The 21,503-nt window shown below is 36.1% G+C and overlaps 1 protein-coding gene across 3 annotated transcripts in view; it reads left to right on the forward strand.

Moving 5' to 3' along the window:
* The first annotated feature begins 9,703 nt into the window (after window positions 1-9,703).
* Window positions 9,704-21,503, forward strand: part of LRRCC1 (leucine rich repeat and coiled-coil centrosomal protein 1) — a 34,939-nt gene continuing 23,139 nt past the window's right edge. Inside the window, exons 1-6 of one of the 3 annotated variants that reach the window (XM_081265863.1) lie at window positions 9,704-9,964; window positions 12,206-12,411; window positions 12,710-12,775; window positions 17,073-17,240; window positions 19,006-19,181; window positions 19,277-19,489. In XM_081265863.1, the coding sequence (XP_081121989.1) occupies window positions 9,876-9,964; window positions 12,206-12,411; window positions 12,710-12,775; window positions 17,073-17,240; window positions 19,006-19,181; window positions 19,277-19,489 (918 nt within the window). In that variant the 5' untranslated portion in view covers window positions 9,704-9,875. Of the gene's footprint in view, window positions 9,965-12,205; window positions 12,412-12,709; window positions 12,776-17,072; window positions 17,241-19,005; window positions 19,182-19,276; window positions 19,490-21,503 lie in introns of those variants that run through there. The other 2 variants (XM_081265864.1, XM_081265865.1) reach the window with 2 other exon arrangements.

Raw genomic sequence — 21,503 nt, forward strand, 5'->3', positions numbered from 1 at the left:
ATATGGGTAAGAGATTGCAGTTCTACCAGAATATTCAGGGATGGATTAGTCATAGGTGCATGGAAAAACAGAAAATTTTAAAAAATGAGAAAAATATAAATATAGTAAGTTATTCAGATGAGAATATTAAGTATTGATTTCATCAATTATAACTCCCTTGGGAAGATGGAGGGAAGAAAACTAGTGGAGGTGACAGACACATGTAAAAGAGCTAAATAAATAGTTAACTATTTAAGTATCAAAACTGAAAACATAAAAACTAACTTTAAAATTACATCATTTAGAAATATGGAGACAAACTTTGAATAAAACAGAAAGTGGTTTCCTCTGAAATAATTAAGAGTGTGACTGCCAACAGAAATTTTATATTATGCCTTGACTTCTAAATTATATGCGTGTAAAGCTTTTAAGTGAAAATATATATATCTTGGTTGGGTTTCAAGATGGCGAAGTAGAGAAGGTCACACTCCTGGCTTCTTTGTGGCATGAAACCAAGAAAGCAAGCAGGTAGTTTCTGCCAATGTCTTGGCTGGGCACAGAATCACGAGCCACCACACACCTTGTAGATTCAAACAGCAATTCTTTATTCCCGAACTCACACCGGCCTCCACACACGCTCTGGGGCAATCCCAGTTCTCCTCCCCCAATTCACCCACTCCACGAGGCTTTTTTTCCAATATCCCATTTGAATCTCACGAGAACTCAACGGGAACTAGCAGCAGGAACACCCTAATCCCGGCAGCAATAATCTTCAACCTCCAACTTCCCTAAAACCCCTATTGTCTTAAACCGGGAACGCCCTAAACCCAAGGACCGGGATACTTCCTCAAACCTGATCAGCTCTAAACCCGGATCCGCCTTGGTCCTTGAGCAAGGTCACTTTACATGCAATGTCAACAGCGTCATTCCTACTTGGCAATGGCCCTCAGCAAGTTTCTTAGCAAGGTGGGTGGAAAAAGGAGGGGAGGGGTGCTTTACTGAAATTTAATACTGAACACTCAAAGCAGATTGGAGACTCAGAAGTTTGGCTATAATAAAATAAAAAAGAAATTCCAACCCAAGGCACCAGTGAGAATTATCCCTCTGCGAGCACAGTGAAGGGATAAGGGCATTAAAAGAAACTGCATTTTTAGAAGACCTGAGGCATGTCTGGGTAAGGAAAGTATAGAAATCGAAGACACTGCCCAACTAAACTGAAAGGTGTGCTGCACAATAGCCTTGTACAGGGAAAAAAAAATGCATCTCTCTTGGCGGCAAGCTAAGTCCAGAGGAAAGTAGCATTTTGCAGCTACAGTGGCAGCTGGGGGAGCTGATTCCTGGCAAACCTGAGTCTGGCCTGAAATACAGGCTCATCCAACTCTCACTGCACAACATAGAGTGTGCCTAAGTGACCAGGAGAAAATCAGACGTGGAGAAAGGTTTATCCAGGGGACAAATGGTCGTGGAAACCCACTTAGCTCTTCCCCTCCCCTCCAATCTGGCTGCTTGCAGGATCAACTAGGAGAGATGCAACTAGTCAGGAATTCGAAAGGGCAGGGAAAGGGAGATTGAGTTTGGAGACGGAAACTGAGACCAGGAAATGTGTTTTCCACAGGTGACAGAGTAGACTAAGAAATGGTTCCTCAACCACAAGAATAGAACCTGGGGAGATCCCTGGGGTGCAGTCTTCCAGTGAGGTCTGGCTGGGTCCTGGAGGTACACTGATTTAAAATCTCACCAGGCAAAAGAAAGAAATTAAAGGAATATGAATAGGAAAAGAAGAGCTCAAACTATCCCTATTTGCCAATGACATGATTCTATATTTAGAAGACCCAAAAAATTCCACCAGAACTCATAAACAAATTAAACAAAGTAACAGGATATAAAATTAACACCTGTAAATCAATTGCATTCCTGTACACCAATGACAAGTCAACTGAAAAAGAAATTTGGAAAACTATTCCATTCACAATTGCCTCAAAAAATAAAATAAAATACTTGGGAATCAATCTCAGAAAAGAGGTGAAAGACCTCTACAATGAAAGCTACAGAATACTAAAGAAAGAAATTGAAGAAGACCTTAGAAGATGGAAAGATCTTTTATATTCTTGGATAGACAGAATTAATATTATCAAAATGGCCATACTACCAAAAGCAATATACAGATTCAATGCAATTCCTATTAAAATCCAAATAACATTCTTTATTGAAATAGAAAAAGCAGTCACAAAATACATTTGGGAAAATAAAAGACCGAGGGCTGAGTTTATGGCTTAGTGGTAGAGAACTTGCCTAGAATGTGTGAGGAATTGGGTTTGATTCTCAGCACCACATATAAACAAATAAAGAACATAAATGTCCATCAACAACTAAAAATATGTGTTTGTGTCTGAAAAGAACATCAAAACTGTCACTATAATTAAAAGAGAGAGAGAGAGAGAGAGAGAGAGAGAGAGAGAGAGAGAGACCCAGAATAGCCAAAGCAATCCTGAGCAAGAAGAGTGAAACAGGAGGCATCACAATACCAGACCTTAAACTATACTACAAAGCTAGAGTAACAAAAATGGCATGGTATTGGCTCCAAAACAGACATGAAGACCAATGTTACAGAATAGAAGACACAGAGACAAACCCACATAAATACGGTTATCTCATATTAGACAAAGGCACCATAAACATACATTGGAGAAAAGATAGCCTCTTAAAAAAAAACGTGCTAGGAAAACTGGAAATCCATATGTAGCAAAATGAAATTAAACCCCTATCTTTAATCCTACACAAAATTCAACTCAAAGTGGATCAAGGACCTAGCCATTAGACCAGAGACTCTGTACCTACTAGAAGAAAGCGTAAGCCCAAATATCCATCATGTTGTCTTTGGAAACAAATTCCTCAAAAAGACTCCTGAAGCACAAGAAGTAAAATCAACAATCAGTAAATGGGATAGTTTCAAACTAAAATCTCCACAGCAAAGGAAACAATCAATATATGAACAGAGAGCCTACAGAATGGGAGAAAATCTTTGCCACCTGCACCTCAGATACAGCATTAATCTCCAGGATATATAAAGAGCTAAAAAAACTTAGCACAAGAAATACAAATAACTCAATCAATAAATGGGCAAAGTAACTGAATAGACACTTCACAGAAGAAATATGACTGGTTCAACATCTCTAGCAATTAGAGAAATGCAAATCAAAACTACTCTAATATTTCATCTCACTCCAGTCAGAATGGCAATATCAAGAAAACAAGAAACACTAAATGTTGGGGAGGATGTGGGGAAAAGGGTTCACTCATACATGTCTGGTGGGACTGCAAATTGGTGAAACCACTATTGAAAGCAGTATGGAGATTCCTCACAAAACTTGGAATAGGAGCACCATTTGACCCAGTTATCCCACTCCTAGGTTTATACTCAAAGGACTTAAAATCAGTGTACTACAGTGATGCAGCCTCATCAATGTTTACAACAGCTTAAGTCACAATAAACTATGGAACCAACCTAGGTGCCTTTCAACAGATGAATGGATTAAGAAAATGTGGTAAATATACACAATGAAATATTACTCAACCTTAATAAAGAATGAAATTATGGCATTTGCCAGTAAATGGATGGAACTGGAGACTATCACACTAAGTGAAATAAGCCAATCCCCCCAAACCAAAGAGTGAATGTTCTCTCTGATATGTGGATGCTCACTCACAATAGGTGGGGGTGAGAGAGGAGGGAAAAGGGGAGTTTCACCAGATTCCACAGGGCAGAATAGGGGAAGAGAGATGGTATAGGAATGGGAAAGACAGTAGAATGAATCAGATGTAATTTTTCTGTTTATATATGAATACATGACCAGTGTAAACTCCATATCATGTACAACCACAAGAATGGGAAGTTATACTCCATGTATGTATATGTATATCAAAATACATTCTATTGTTATGCATAACTAAAAATAACAAATTAAATACACACACACACACACACACACACACACACACATATATATATATATATATATATAAAATATTGGTTTTTTAAAATTTTTTTAGGTGTAATTGGACACAATATCTATTTATTTTTATGTGGTACTGAGGATTAAACCCAAGTCTCATGTCTCATATCTCTCTCTCTCTCTCTCTCTCTCTCTCTCTCTCTCTCTCTCTCTCTTTTTCCATTGTACTTTCACACTGAGGTGTGGTGAAAGAACACATTTTCAGGTTCTGTCTAAAAGGGATCAGTACTGACAGCCTCTCTTTGACCTCATTTAAAATTTTTATCACATAATATTGAAAAAATAACTTTTCAATGTGTCAATCAATGAGATATGCACAAAAGACACATCACTGCTTTTGTAAAAAAATCTCTCTTGTTGGGAGTGCTAAAGACAACTTGCAGTAAAAGAAAATCTCTAAAGATTGTGATAAAAAATGAAACGGAGAGGGGAAACTGGCCACTTCCCTTATCTACAGTCTTTCAGAGAGGGTCTAAACAGAATGACCTTTGTTGTAAAGTAAAGAGTGTACTCATAAAACACCTGAAGAACTCTACCTGTGCAGTGGGCACACGTCCTATCCTGTGTATTCTGCCTGGCTCGTGATTGTGGTGTGGCCTTCCGTTGTATTCCAGCTGGCTGCGACCAAGGAGTAAGAGATAAAATATCCAAAATCTCTTTCTTTGGGATAGGTAAACAGTATGATTGGGGCATTTGCAGCCCTGAGGTTGACTATTCCCCCTCACAATGGGTTCTTGAATATAAACAGCCAATTTTTTTCTTTCTGGGGGGCATATTTATAACATCTGGCATCACAAAGCACATGTCCTGAGAGCACCAGACATCATCCTTGTCCAATGCCCTACAAGACTTTTTACCAGCAACTCTTTTTCATAATTGGGGCAAAGGAATGGCATTTTTAAAATGATTATTTTAATATTCATTTATTTATTTTTATGCAATGCTAAGGATCCAACCCAGTGCTTCACACATGCTAGGCAAGTGCTCTGCCACTGATCTATAGCCACAACCCAAAAGTCTGGCATCTTATGATAGCCCCTTAGAACCCCTCTAAATAGCTTCTCATAGTATAATGGGAGCAGTACTTCAAAGAGGGCTGCTTGTCAGGCATGATCAGTCATCTACCAGGACATTTCTTTTAGCCTACACATTCTGCCTTTGTGTATAGACCCATACTTTTATGATAGCTACCTTCTTTGTAAGCCTTAAAGCACTGAAAAGTTCTTAAATGGGTTGACTGTTTTTCATTAGAATGCCTACAGAGTTTAAAGAATATACTCTCATTTCTCAACATTACAAAATCATGGACTACTCCAAACTCATACCTGCTATCAAAGTATAAATTAACTATCATCACTGGCTAATTGGCAAGCTCTGATGAGTTTGATGACTATAATAAAAATCATCCATGTTGATTGTACCTCTGATAAGAGTTCATATTGTAGACAACAATCAGTTGAACACATCACTTGTATACCTCAAAGTCTTGAGACTCCCCAACCTAATTATTGGGTTGCCTATTGGCATAACTTGAAAAAATATTTGCATTTTCCACCAGATGAAAAGCTTGAAGATGATATATTTTCCAAAGCCAGACTGTGATAGGGAAATTAAGACAAGCATGAGTCATTTTCAAACAATTTTTAGCAAATTGAAAGGCAAAGTGTGTTTGAAGGATGTCATTCTAAAGAGAGATCTTTTGAACTTCTCAGGTCCCAGGACTGAGTGGAAGAAAAGACTCCAAGGGTCTTTGCCTATCCTTGTCTCTACGAATTTCCTCTACTGCAAATAATGACAAGTATAAATGAGGAAACAGTATTGTTACTAACAGACAATTTTCCAACAAGCAAAAACTTTTGAATCTAATCATATAATCAAAAGATTCTTGGGCTGGGGATGTGGCTCAAGCGGTAGGGCGCTCACCTGGCATGCGTGCAGCCCGGGTTCGATCCTCAGCACCACATACAAAGAAAGATGTTGTGCCCGCCAAATAAAAAATAAATATTAAAAATTCTCTTTAAAAAAAAGATTCTTAAAAGGCATCTAATTTCCTAAAAGAAAAAAAATAAAGGTAGCACTCAAGAGCTCAGCAGAAAGCATATCATAAGTCAGACCTTAGAAAAAGTTACCCACTATTGGTTTCCCCAGCAGGAGATACCTCCCAAGAAATAGCCAAAGTACATTCCTCAAGTATCAGAGATACCACCAAAGAGAAGACTCAAGGAATCTTAGTACAGCACATTGGTTTTGAATTAAGGGTCCTGGGATGCAGCAATAAGGGATCTTGAAATAAATCTTGGTAGAGTTTTCATATTGTTAAAATCTCAAAAATATAACTAAAGCTTTATCAAGCATAGTTATATTTATTAAAATCTACTACAGTGAGGTAGGTTTTCACTTTAATATTTTGAGAAATCAAGTATACTGAAAAAAGTGTTATATTTTGAAGATCTTCAATTTGCTAACTTCTGCTCTCTCTCTCTCTCTCTCTCTCTCTCTGTTTCTCTCTCTCTCTCTCTCTCTCTCTTTCTCTCTCTCTCTCGCTCTCTCTCTCTCTCTTAAACATACCTTGGGGAAAAGCCCTCTGGGAATATATTATATATCTGAATCTTCTTTTAAATATGATATTGATTTGAAAAAAGTGGACTTTTGTGAATTCAAACCTATACATAGCTGGTCACATAAAATACCAAGTGAGACTCTCAGGTGCTCACACTAGACACATATTCTTGTCATCTGCCTTCTAGTCAGTAAATGGTGAAATAATAAATAGGTTACAGACCTTAAAATTCTATAATTTCCCTTTAGACTAATATTCTCAAAAGCATACTGTATATCCATCCATTGTGTACATATTCTCACCCAAATACATTTACTCTTCTCTGCCATTAGAAACAATTTGATAAAATTTAGTTTTTAAAAAAGTGACAGATAGTACTGGTATTTTATTTAATATTAACAAAGATTTCATTTTTTACAGCTATGGTACACCCATGTTTATATACCACAAATATCAGAATTTTGTACAACCAACTATACACTTGGTGGATTTAAGGTTTGATAGTGAGTACTCAAGTGCAGTTAGATAAAATTTGTAAGTTTTAGTGTTCTATAATTCACAATAACCTATTACATATTTTATGACTAGCTAAAAAGGAGGAACTCAAAAGCTCTAAACACAAAGTAATTATAAGGAGATAATGGTCTTAAGCGTTAGGTGGCATGTGTATAATTTCCTTTAAAATTAAATTTATCTTTAACCTGTGTATAAAATCACATAAATTACATATATTAATACAGTACCATGTGATGTTTCAATACACCTATCTACTCAAACATTTATCACTTGTTTATGGCAAAGGCATTCAAAATCCCAGTGGAAAAGCGCTTGCCTGGCATGTGTGAGGCATTGGGTTTGATTCTCAACACCATATACAAATAAATAAAATAAAGATCCATCAACAACTAAAAAATATTTTTTAAAAAAAAATCTGTATTCTAAGTGCACAATCGTTACCTGTATTCGCCCTACTCTGCGCTCTGTAACTTCTTACTCCTAAGTGAAACTTACTACCTACCCTTTGATCAACCCTTCTCCATCTCTTTCCTCCTTGTCCTCTTCCAGGTCTCTGTTCACCACCACTCTATTCTAAATTCCTGTGAGATCAGCTTTTTTGTATTTCACGTATAAGTGAGACCATGAGGTGCTTGTCTTCCTGAGGCTGGCTTATTTCACTTAACATAATGTTGATGCAATTAACAGGATTTTCATTGTAGAGGTCTTTCATCTCCATGGTTAGGTTTATTCCCATGTTTTTTTGTTTGTTCGTTCGTTTGGTTGGTTGTTTGTGTTTGTTATTTTGAGGTTATTATGAATGAAATTGTTTTCCTGATTTCTTTTTCAACAAGTTCACTATAGGTATATAGAAAAGCTACTAATTTTTTTTCTATTTTTACTGTTTATTTTAATTTTTATTAGTGCACTATAATAGTGGAATTCAGTGTTACATATTTGTACATACACGATATAACAATATGATTCCATCAATTCATTTCCCAGTATACCTCCCTTATGTCTTATCACTCCGTTCTTTCGTCAACTTTAACTTATTTTTCTCCTATTTTGGTAAAAATATCCTGGAATTGTACAGTTCCTCCAGGATGCCAATTAAGCTTTTACCTACCATATTCTAAAACTCATGGCTACAAGACAAGCTCTCTCAAATGATATTTTCTATACTCAACTATTGCACTCTCCTCCTCACACAAATCCTTACCACATATCAGCCTATCAAAATAATTTGCCATTTTCAGAAGAGATACTATGTGGCTCCCACACAATGCCACCTGGACGCCCAAACTGCCTATCTTATGCTTGACCTCACACTAGGTAAGAGTTATGTCAAATGCATTGTCCCTTTTGTACTCCACATGTTATTCCTAGATAATGGTGGTTAAGCAACCTTGGAGCATAGTATGGAAGATGTTCTGAGGGCTTGACTTGAAAGTAACACATCAACACTGCCAACACATACTTATGGCCAAAAAAAGTCACCAGACAACACAGAATCTAAGAACCAGTAAATAGATGCCACCTCCACCTCTTTTGGGAAGGATATCTTGCAAAGTGTGCAGTTATAGGAAACAACAGATTGTAGCTGTGAGTTTTAGAATATGTTAGGTAAAAGCTGAATGGTAGTTAAATTTGGAAATATTTTCAATGAAAGATTTGAAAGAAAACTAAATTTTAAGAGACAGTAATCAGACTGTGAATAGCAAAGCTATGGATGAACTACACAGAAAATATACAGAAAATGAACAATTTTTAGTGTAAAATACCAACCATAAAACCAAATTATAGTCAAAATAAATTGGCAAATTAACCTTAATTCTTCCGTATTATACGTAAACAAAATAGATAGCCTAGTGTAGCATGTAATGCTATGTACAGCACAGGTATGTAGTAAATACTTTTTTGTCTAAAAAAAATTTTTTAAAGATTGGAGACCTTTATTTGGTTCCTTACAGGGAACCACCAAAGATTTTAGTTCAGGATAATGACAGGATCAGATTTAAGATACATCTTTGATCTACATTCTTTAACATTATTATGGCTTACAGTAAAATCTAGCCAGGAAGGACCCTGTACATGTATCATTTTCCCTCTTGGTCAGTTATTTCCATAATTTCCCTTGACCCAGCAAGACCAATCACTTCCTTTTCGAAAAGTTAGTCCCTTCCCCTAGGACTCTAGTTAGCTTTGATGACCCTGGACGCTTCCTAGCATTTGCCACGTTAAACTGTGTGACAACCGTTCCCTCCAGTGGACAAATGCTTGCAGGAACCAAAACGGATCCCACTAATTGCTCATTGCATAGTGAACAACGCACAGCAAGACGTGCACAAAAGTTCAGTGAATCAACAGGAGGTGCAACGGCGGGTAAGAGAACAATTTACACGAATGTATGGCTATGGGAAGTTATGTAAAGCCAAATGCTGCGAAACCATCTTCTGAAGGCAGTAGGTTATAGCGAAAAAAAAACACACACACACACACACACACACACAGAGAAACAAACAGGATGCCGCCACATATTCCCAACTTCAACATTCCCTGGGGAGAAAAAGAAAAAGCTTTGCTCTACGGCAAGCCCCAGGGCTGCGCCACAGATGCCGTAAAAGGAAGCGAAACACTGCGTGGAGACCGAGCCTCCAGCTTTGCTGCACGGTCGGGGCGGGAAAGTGCCAGCGTCGGTTGGAGGGAGGGTCTTCGCCCCGCCCCCCACACTCGGGCTGTACCACCGCGCTCCGAGGAGGCGTGTTCCAGGATCTCGGACCCAGTGCTGGCCGCCAGTTAAGTCCCCGCTTCCTGTCGCCGGTACCATGGAGGCGGCGGTAGAGGCAGAAGTAGAAAACGAAGACGGCGACAGCAGCTGCGGGGATGTGTGCTTCATGGACAAAGGCCTGCAGAGGTAAAGGGCGTTCGGCGACCGGGAGCGGCCCGCGCACCCCCAGGGCTGCAACCGAGGGTGGTGTGTGGCTTGGCGGGACCCCCGCCCCCTGGCTTGCGGCCGCCCTTCTCTGCGAAAATGCTCCGTGGTCGGGCAGGAGTGTGAGTCCTGCCTGCCTCTGCCCTGGGCAGTTCTCATGGCTCTGCCCGGCCTTGAACCTGCCCCATCACCTCCTCCACCAGCCTTCAACCACCTTTCCTTCTGCTGCTCCTCTTTCTTTAAGGGTTATTGCTTTGCTGCCCTTTAAACATCGGTCTTCTCCTGTCCTCTTGATTCTCTTCTGTTACCCTGAAAAACAGTGACAGCATAGCATCTCCGGCAACCGTGTAACACGCGATCTCTGGTCCTTACTGGTTTTGCTTCACTTATCTTTACCACCATTCTCATTTCTTCTGTACAAAGCACTACAACACATTTATTCATATACTTTTCGAAAGTACTAAACATATCTTATTGAGTTTCCCTTTTCTATCTCATGCTACCCGAAGTTGTACACGGCTTTTAAGTCTCTTGATTCTGCATTACTTATTGGCCCCTGCCTACCTATTCTTTCCTTTTTGTGGGTGTAAGGGGTGGTACTGGGGATTGAACTCAGGGACACTCAATCACTGAGCCACATCCCCGGCCGTATTTTTGTTATTTATTTAGAGACATGGTCTCACTGAGTTGCTTAGTGCCTAGGTTTTGCTGAGGCTGGCTTTGAACTCTCCATCCTTCTGTCTCAGCCTCCTGAGCCACTGGGATTACAGGCATGCGCCACCACGCCTGGCCCTGCCTACCTTTTCAGTCTCCAGTTTCTGAAGTTACTTTCTAGCCTCGCTGAGCTACTAGCAATTCTTTTGTAGGTGTCTCAGCCTTTGCACATGATATACCTTTGTGGAGTGCCCTGCTCTCTGCCAGACTTGCTACTGATAATTATGCATCTTGTTGTCAATCCTGATCTAAAATTTACCAGATTACCTGGGAAGATGTTTTTCAAAGGAATGTGTACATTTTTTATTTAATAACAGCTGCTATTTCCTGAATGTCTTCCATGTATTGGGGTTATGCACATTATCACTAATCTTCACAGCAGCATGCAAGTTAATTTTTCTTATACCAGACTTCATGCAGCTGGTGAGTAATTAAATTTGAAATTCAAACTCATTTGTTTCACTCTCTGCTTTTTCAACTCTCCCACATTGTATGCATAGTATTGATTTCCAGAAAGTGTAGTGCATTAGACAATAAAGAATTATATTTTGGAGAATGTGTTAATAGCACAAGATCTGGCAGTAAGAATTCAATAAATGACAGAAGTTATGTAATTGGCAAGTGCTTCAAAGGGCTTTAGAAATTGTTATTTTGAGATTTGCAAATGCTTCCTTGCTGCCATTTAGGTTTCTACAGGTTTATGGTAGTTGCCACAGCTACTACTGATGCCTGTGAAGTTACTGACTCTACATCCGGCTTCTCTAAACTGTGCACTGTAGTTTGTATGCCCTGAACTATTATAAGAGAGGTTCCAGTTACAAATAGTAATTGAAGGAGTCATGAGATGAGTTCTCTTTAGGGGACATACCTTCCAACTTGAAATAGAGGACAGGGATGGAAGAAATACCAATAGTTAGTGATTTCTTTGGTATCATTTATATTCTGGATTAAAAAACCATTGTACACAGTGAAGAAAGTAAGATTATAAACTTCTTTTGTGAGATTAGATTTATATCTGGACTCTGTTACCATAACTGCAGGAATATGAGCAAGTTATTTAATTTTTTAAAATTTCAGTATTCTTATGATAACATACTGTGTATAGTTGTCAGAATTAAATGATATAAAGAATCTGAGGCTTAAAAAGTTTCCATTTGTTCAGGTCACACAGCAAGGTAATGTGCAAATTAGGATTCAAGAGCCTTTGCAATTATTGACTATTCAGTATTCCTTTGCTATCTGCCACAGACTTTGCACATAAAAGCTAGAAATGCCCAGCATCACTCAACCTCCTTGAATAGCTTCATATTTGTATAAATGGTCTGAAATATTGGTTTATGTTGTAGGAAGCACTGTGTTTTATGATTACACATTTCAAGGCACAAATGGAGAGGGCATCATTCTGAAATGAACAGAGCACATAGTTATTTATGTGCTACTTGGTTAATTATTTGGTCTTGCTTATAAAATACATTTTTACTTTTTTATAATATATATTTTCTTTTGTAGCATATCAGAGTTATCTTTAGATTCAACCCTTCATACCATCAATCTTCATTGCAATAACATCTCCAAGATCAAAGCCATTGATCATATTTGGAATTTACGACATTTAGATCTGTCATCTAATCAAATAAGTCAAATTGAAGGGCTAAACACACTGACAAAACTATGCACTTTGAATTTGTCCTGCAATTTGCTCACAAGAATAGAAGGTTTGTAAGTGATTTTCATGTAATATTTAACATGAAGAAGGTGATTTGTCTATTTTTCCCCAAATAGAGTGGAATAGATAGTACCATAAACTTTTGAAAACTGACCCTAAACTCATCATACAAAAGTTTTCTTATGGAAAAGTTTGTTTTTTAAAACTAAATATTTTCATAAAATTGATTTCATTGTTACATCAGATTTGCTTCAGTACAGTCTAATAGTACTGTAATGCTATACTTCTAATTTTTTAAATCCTGTAAAAGCTTTATTTTATTTTGTTCTGCTTTATTTTATTTTTAGGACTCGAAGCACTAATTAATCTGACTAAACTGAATTTGTCTTATAACCACATAAATGATCTTAGTGGTAAGTAGATATGCATGTATTTTTGATGATGCTATGTTTGCAATGTGTGAAGAGTTAGCTCATCATGTTGTAAAACTCCAAGTTGAATCCAGATTTTGATCGTAGAGGTCATCTAGAGAGTATCTTCAGTTTTAATTCTTTTTTTTGTTACTGCCAAAACCACAGCTGAATAAAAAATAGATACAAAGACTGGAATGATTTGGGGAATAGAAGCTCCTTTAGAGGAATGATGTTTTGTTTTGTTTTTTGAACCAGGGATTAAACCCAGGGGCACTTTACCACTGAGCTTTATCCGCAGTCTTTCTGGGGAGTTTGGGGGGGAAGGCGCCTCGCTAAGGTGTTGAGGCTTTCTTTGAATTTGTAGTCCTCCTGCCTCTGCCTCCCAAACCACTAGGATTATAGGGTGCACCACCATGCCCAGCTAGGAATGGTGTTTTAATGTTAGGTAATTAAACATACTGTTGTGTAGAAAGGAATAGTTCCAACAAAACTTTCTATAGTGATGAAAATATTCTAAATCTGTGCTATCTGATATTTAGCATCCTTGATGATTAAGGAAATGACAATTAAAACGTGACTGTTGAGCCCTTAAACTGTGAATTTGCAACTTAGGGACTGAAATTGTAATTTTATTTAATTTTTATATAAGTATAAAAAGCTATCTGTAACTAGGCATGGTGGAGTACCCTCTAATCCCAGGAATTTGGGCGTTTGAAGCAAGTTTGAGACCAGCTTAGGCAACTTAATGAAACCCTGCCTCAAAATAAAAAATAGAAAGGGCTGGCAATGTTACTTAGTGGTAAAGCACCCCTGGGTTCAAGCCTCAGTACCAAAAGAAAAAGCCATATATAACTAGTGGCTAACACTATAGCAGATATGAACAATGCAGGTATGCAGCATTCCAAAGACTATTATTTTTTCTCTTAGATAATTTAAGAAGATATAAAAGTTGTTGCCTACTTTTTAAATGATTAAAGCCATAACTAATCGAACAAAGTTTCAAGAGTATTATTAGAATTATCTCTTAGAACTAATAAGATTTTACTAATCATCTTCATAACTTTATCAGTATTTGAAACAGTATTATTCATTTGTTAACTTATTTTTCTTCCCCACTAATAAGACATTACCTTATGCCTGGTGCCTAGTATACAAATATAAAAAGACCAAGTTAGTGCCCTTAGGCTCAGGTAGCAATTGCAGTTTATTTGAAATATTTTTTTCACTGAATACATGAAAGTTTTAGAATTTAGAGTTTAAATCTAACTCTGTTGCTGCTGTGTGATATTTTACTTTTTGGATACTGTTTCCTTACCTGACAAATGATTATTGGGTAAGAGTTTTCATTCATTCACTAGGAAGATATTTGTTGCAAATTGCTTTATCAAGTACTGTCCTATAGTTATTAAAAAACAACAACAGTAAACAGATAAGGTCTTTGCTGTAACAGGTCTTACATTATACTGGGAAGAAACACATAAAGTTGTATCAAGTCCTTCCTCCCGTAAGTAAGCAAAAGATTTAAACAGACACCTTACCAAGATGATGCACAATGGGCAAATAAGCACGTGGGAAAAAAAGATATTTAGCATCCTTGGTGATTAAGAAAATGACAATTAAAGTATAAGGAGATACCACTTCACATCTAGTATGGCTAAAATTTTAAAAAATTAAAGCATTGATGAGATTGTAGAGTGACTAAAACTTGCCTATATTGCTAGTACAATTTAAAAAGTATAACCACTTTGGGAAAGAATTTGACAGTTTATTATAATGGTAGATGTATTTGTAATTATTCAGTTCTCTTCCTCAGCATTTAACCCAGAGAAATTAAGATGTATTCACACAAAGACCCATATGTGAATGTTTATATGAACATTTTATATGCTTGTGTATTTATGACTGTTCTTAATCTTGAAAACTTGGAATTGACCTGTATATCCAACTGGTATTATAGTCTATATCTTACATGTCCCCCAAAGACCATATGCTCAAACTTTGGCTGCCAGTCTGTGGCACTACTGGGAGTCAGTAGAATCTTTAGGAAATAGGGCCTACTTGAAGAAAGTTAGGTCATTGGAGGCATTCCCTTGAAGGGGAGATTGGGGCCTTCACTCCTCTCTCTCTCTTTGCTTCTTAGCTGCCATGAGAAGAGCAGATTCCTACCATAACATATTGTGCTACCAAAGGCCCAAAGCAGTATGGCCAAGCAGCTATGGTGTGAAACCATGAGCCAAAATCAATCTTTCCTCATTATAGATTATCTCAGGTATTTTGTCACAGCAACAGAAAGCTAATGGTAAACAAATTTTGAAACATCTGTGTAATGGAATACTACTTGGAACTAAAAAGGAATAAACAATAATACGTGCAACATCACATATAAATCTAAAAGGAATTATGCGAAGTAACAGAAGCCAATCATAAAAGGCTGTATCAAATGATTCCGTTCATGTGGCATTCCGATAAAGGCAAAGCTGTAGAGGCTTTTAAAAATCAGATTTTTGGTTGCCAGGGTGTGGAAATGGGGAGAGAAGATTGATTACATAGGAACAGAAGAGAACCTTTCAAAGTGATAGAAACTCTCTATGTTATGATTATAGTGGTAGTAGTAAAACAGTGTATGTCTGCTAAAACACCAAATTGTATACCTAAAGGGGCAAGTTTTAGGAACTTAATATCAGACAGAGTTGAGGACTATGAAGAAAATAAAGGGAGCAATCCTGGATGTTCTTATAGATCATTCTTAGAATGCTAAAGTTTTATATGTTGAAAAACACTTCAATAAATAACTTATATAGCATACAAAGACACTAAAGCAAGATCAAGCTTGCCATATAAGAAAGAAAGCTAATGAGGGGTTTAATGTACTAAGAAAAGGGATAGGAAAGTAGGCAGAGGCCAGGTCAGTACAGTTTAAAAGCAGGCTGAGAAATTTACATTTTGTTTTAGGCACAATAAGAGTTGTTAGAGATTACATAGGGAATGACATGATTTATGTTTTTAAAAGATCACTGCTGAGTGGAAAGTATATTTTTAGGTAGATAGAAAGTAAATAAAGGAAAGCAGAATCAAAGATAAGTCTCTGGATTAACGGATACGAATGGTGGTACTATTTGTTGACATAAGAAAAATTAGAAGAGGATTACATTTCCGAGATAAGTAATGAGAACACTGATCCTGTCTTAAACTCGAGAACACTGTTGAACATATGTATGTGTGTGCATGTAATACACATTTTAAGAATGGGGTGGGATTGGGGGTCATGGTTGGAGTTGTGGATTTGGCGGTTAGAAGCACTATTAGCCATGAAACTAGAAGATTCCAAAGAGTGTGTAGATAGAGAAGAGGAGTAGCTCCTGGTGTACTCTACTATTAAATCTAAGAGGACCATCAAGTTAAAACAAAAGTAGCATCAAACAAGAAACTAAAAATGTGATGATAATTAAGGAGAAATGCTAAGGACTGTGAGTGACAGGAAAATCAGATCTTACAGAGATGGTCAAAGCCTTCTGAGAATGATGAGTAGAAGTTAGCCAAAGGACAATGAGGAGAAAAGGGTATCCAGTCAGGTTGAAGAAACAGAAGAAAAGGGTGAGTAAAGTTGAAATGTGGAGAGGGCTAAAATAAATGAAGTTGTAAAATTGCTCCCTTTGAGGAGCAATGTGTGCACCTCAGGACAATTTTCTAGGAAAGGAATCTGGGGCATTTATCCACTAGTCTCTTTGATAGAGGTAAGCCCCTAGAAGTGTTAACTCCCTCACACTTCCAGGCTTTACCTTTGCTGAACAAGCTCCTTCCCTTTTGAGGTAGGAAAAGAGGGCAAATGCAAGTGCTTATAAGGGCACACTGACTATATACACTTACTTGTCCATCTTAGCTACAGCTGAAGTCCAGGGTGGTCAAGGTAACAATAGTATCTGCTACAAAGTATTCCAAGAAATATTATCAGGGAGCTAAAATGAATGTTATTTGTATTTTATACTGAAACCAAGAAAAAGAAAGTGTAGTGCAGTGTTACCTCTGGTAATCAAAAATGGTACCTTGGGAAATTCCAAAGCCATTGTTTTGTGCTTATTTTCATTAAGTGCATATAATGACCTAGGGAGTTTTTTTTTTTTTTCATTAATACCCCAGTACCCAGAAACCCCAGGGGCTAAGGCCTCAGTGAGTTTCTAAACTTGTGTTTCTTCAAAACAGCAATTGAATTTTCCTGTTTATTATAGATATATCTGTTCACAGCAACATCTTATCAATGCTACTCCTTTGCCTCAAAAGCATTTTTTTCTTATTGCAGGGTTGACGCTTCTTCATGGACTAAAGTATAAGCTTAGATATATTGATCTTCATAGTAACTGTATAGATAGTATCCATCACTTACTTCAATGTATGGTAGGATTGCACTTCTTGACAAATCTTACTTTAGAGAAGGATGGAGAGGGGAATCCTGTCTGTCATGTACCAGGTATGAACAATTAATTTAATACTTTTTAAACAGTTAATAGTCAAAGTTTCTTCATTTCCAGAATTTGGTGTTTGTGAACTTTTTGTTTTAGTTTTAATCTTTGTAATGTTATATATTTGGGAATTATATAATTACAAATAATTACAAATAGTTTATTAAGACAAATTGCTGTTAGAAGAAGATGGGATGAACCAATCAATAGTTATTTTATTTAGACAGTTTTATATTTGATAAGTGAATGCCTTAAAATTATATTTTATCACTATGGTATATCCTAATACTATATAGCCATTTAGGAAGGGAAAAAAAGGAACTTAGAATCTCTGTACTGGTAGTCAGTTATCTCCACGATATATTGAGAAAGAAAAACAAGTTGCTAAGTATTGTATGTAATATATACAACAGAACATCTAGAAAAATACACCAAAAAAATAATATTGGACAACTCCAAGAAAAGGAACTAAGTAGCTAGAGTTCAGGAAATATTGAAAAAACTTTACTATGTACCTTTGAATTATATATCCTGGATTTATCACATTTTAATAAGTGAATGATTGTTTTTTGTTTGTTTTTTTTTTAAACACCTTAAACTTATTACATTAAACAATGTTGCTGAAATGCCATTTGATCTAATTTGGAATCAGTCAAATTGGCAAAGATAAGAGAAACCTAACTGCCAGTTCTAACTTCAGTTATCTCATTTTACTTAACCAAACAAGAAAGTGGATAGAATTTTGAATGTACCTTCTGAAACTCTACTTGGGTGTAAGTTGGCTATAAATGCTCCATTCTGTCATTCATATGCTACCATGGGAAAGTTTTTTGTAACAAGATAGCCTGTTCTGATTATTTTATTGAAAAACATTTTTTAATTATTTTTTAAAGATCATGTAATATTATAAAGTCTGCTTAAAAACCAGGACAGATGTGAGAGTTTTCTTATGGGAAAAACTTATTTCTAAAACTTTGTATTTTTTTTTTCCTCTTTTAACCCTAACGTCAAAAAATTGTTTTTTGTAACAGTCATGTCTCAAGAACTTTGAGTTCCTACTTTGAATCTTTATTTCTTTTGGAATTTATCCAAATAATTCATTGGTCTTTCTGACAAATACTTGGTTGTAAAATTATAGGAGCAAAATTGAAGTGCTCCTATTAAGCTAAACAACAAATTAATGTTAATTTGTTAGTTTCTTATTTTTTAAGGGAAATAAATATATTTTTCTTATATTTATTTCTTAAGGGAAATAAATAAATATATTATTCGTGGATACTTGATAAATCACATTTTAATATTAATTATGTGTAATTTAAAAAACAAAAGGGACATGTTTCACTAATGCTTGAAGCTTCACTGGGGAAATTCTGGTGCTTTGATCATCATCCACATCATCCTTAAAACATGTTTATGTTACTTAGATTTATGCTAGTTCTATTAAAAATACAAAAGACTTGTTTAGTTTTCTTCCCAGGATAAATTCCTGCTGTTTTCATGCATTCATAGCTTTAAAGTAATTTGAAGTGGTGATGATTTTAAGTTCCTTACCTTTATTGGGAAAATTATTCAAGAGGAGTGAAAGGAGCATTTGTTTCTTTTGTATTTAATGATTGCATGCTAGAAATGTTGAATACATAGCATTAATGACAAGTTTATTTGTTGTTCCTTGGACTAATTTTATCATTCAGGTCATAGATGTAGTAATTTATTTTATAAAATATTAGCCCTTATTAATGTGTAAATTTTCACTTTGAATGATTTATTTCAAAGGGTACAGAGCAGTTATTCTCCAAACTTTACCACAGCTTAGAATTCTAGACTGCAAGAACATATTTGGTGAACCAGTAAATATGGCAGAAGTAAATTCATCACGCCTACAGTGCTTAGAAGGTCTTTTGGATAACTTAGTTTCTTCTGAGTCTCCCCCAAATATAAGTGAAGATGAGGTATAGTATTTTTCCCCCCTAATATAAAAAATACCTTTAAACTTTACTAAATGAATGAAAATTTAAAAGGATTTTTGTTTGTCCCTGTGTCATAGATCCTTGATAATATGCCAGTGGTATCATCGCCCATCACAGAGTTAACTCCCTTGGAACAGTTTGCAGATACACCAGAAGATACACATGTTTTGACATCGTTTTTATCTGTGTGTCCATCTTCTGAGCCAGAGAAAATTAATCATGAAAAGGAATTTCAGAATGAGAGGAAACTCCAGAAATTAGATGATCAGCTTTTACATCTTCTTGATGATGTAACTATTTTTCCTACTTTTGGAAAAAATATATATACAAGCTGACCAACCAGAAACAATCTATATGAAATGTGTCAATATGGGGCTGGGGTTATGGCTCAGTGGTGGCGTGCTTGCCTAGTATGCATGGGGCACTGGGTTCGATTCTCAGCACCACATACAAATAAATTAAAAAATAAGGAAATAAAGGTCCATCAACAACTAAAAAGTATTTTTTTTTTAAATGTATCAATATGTGTATTTTTGTTTTCCAGTATGGAAATAGGATTCTGTATAGCAATAGTGTAGAAAATATAAGCATGCATTTTCCTTATTGCCATTCTTCACATCTTCATTACATAATTCCTTTGTCTTGTTCTTCAGTGCTTCACCTTATTTCTGTCCCTTCACTTTTTGTTTCAACCTTAGGCAAGCTGAAAACTCTGAACTCAGTGTTCATTAACACAAAGGACACTTCTGGTCCCATACATCTCTTCAGCTCTTATTGGCCAAAGCCATTTCTAGAATTTACTGCTTAATATAAAATTAATTTACATAGTTCTGCTTCATTTCAGTTTCCAGCAGACCATCACCTAATTAATTTCTACTTTCCTGGGCTGATAATCATTTTTTTACCCTTGCTACTGATTCTCTGGTTGGTAAAACTCTGTATATTCATGAATTAGGGGCTAGGGTTTGTAGCTCAGTAGTAGAGCACTTGCCTAAATGCATGAATTACAATTCATAGAATTTACTACTATTGTATCTCCAGCCCTTGCTGTGGCATTCTTGCACTGATCAACAGTGATTCCCCACCCTCCCACCCCTGGGAACTGTACCACCTGAGTGAAACAGATTATTACTTTGCTTGCCTGCCATCTGGGTATAGGATATAAAAAGAGTGGTATAAGCTAGAAAGATTATTAAACGCTAAACATTTATTTGTAAGTAAATTTTTTTTTTTGTTTCTTAAATGTTTATTACTGAGCTACATCCCAATCCCTTTTTTATTTTGAGATAGGATCTTACTAAATTCCCAAACTTTCAATACTTCTGCCTGGGGTTATAGCTTTGAACCACCCTGCCCAGCTTAAGTATTTGCATTTGATGTAAAATACAGGTGTATTCCTGAATTGGCAATATATATATATATACACACACACACACACACACACACACACACACTTTTACCCAAACTTTTTGAAGATGAACATTACCATCGTGCTAGAATGTTCCTCCTATTTCTTTCTACAAGCAGTCCTTCCCTGCTTCTTCAGAGGAAATCATTTTTCTGATTTTTTTTCCTATCATAGATTAGTTAATATTTCTTCTAGAATCTAATAAAAATGGAATGATATAGTATGTACTTTTCATGTAAGGCAACATAGCCTTTTGAAATTATTCCATGTTTTGTATAGCAATAGTATTTTTGTGTGATATTCCATTTTATGACTATGGTTTATATCTTTATAGTACTGGTTTATTTCTAAGCAGTATATGTGTATCTATGTAGTATATCTGAAACTGAAACTTTTTCCAAAATTGAAACATCAACAGTATGTGACTGACTTCCAGTTTTTCTGCATCTTTACCAATATTTGGTGTTAGCATTAATTTTATTTTAGCCATCCTACTGGGTATATTCCTACCATTTGTTTTTATTTTAATTTACATTTCATTAATGATTAATAATGAACACTTCTTATATGTGTTTATTGTGATCATGTGCTTATGTGTTTTCTTTTGTGAGGTATCTTCAAAATTTTTGTTCATGTTTTTATTGGGTTATTTATGTATTACCATGTTGTAGGAATTCATTATTTTTCCTGGATAACAGTATTTTGTCAAGTGTATCTTCTGTGAACATTTTTTCCCCAGTCTGTGCTTTACATATTAATTTTCTTAATAGCCTTTTGATAAGCAACAGTTTTTGTTTTGATAATCTGATCTCATGTTATGGTTATTGTTTTTTTGTGATTTCAAAATTTTTTACGTATCCCTAAGTAACAAACATATTCTTCTGTGTTATTCTCTA

Source organism: Spermophilus citellus, assembly GCF_964194105.1.
Source record: "Spermophilus citellus genome assembly, chromosome: 14".
NCBI classification, from domain to species: domain Eukaryota; kingdom Metazoa; phylum Chordata; class Mammalia; order Rodentia; family Sciuridae; genus Spermophilus; species Spermophilus citellus.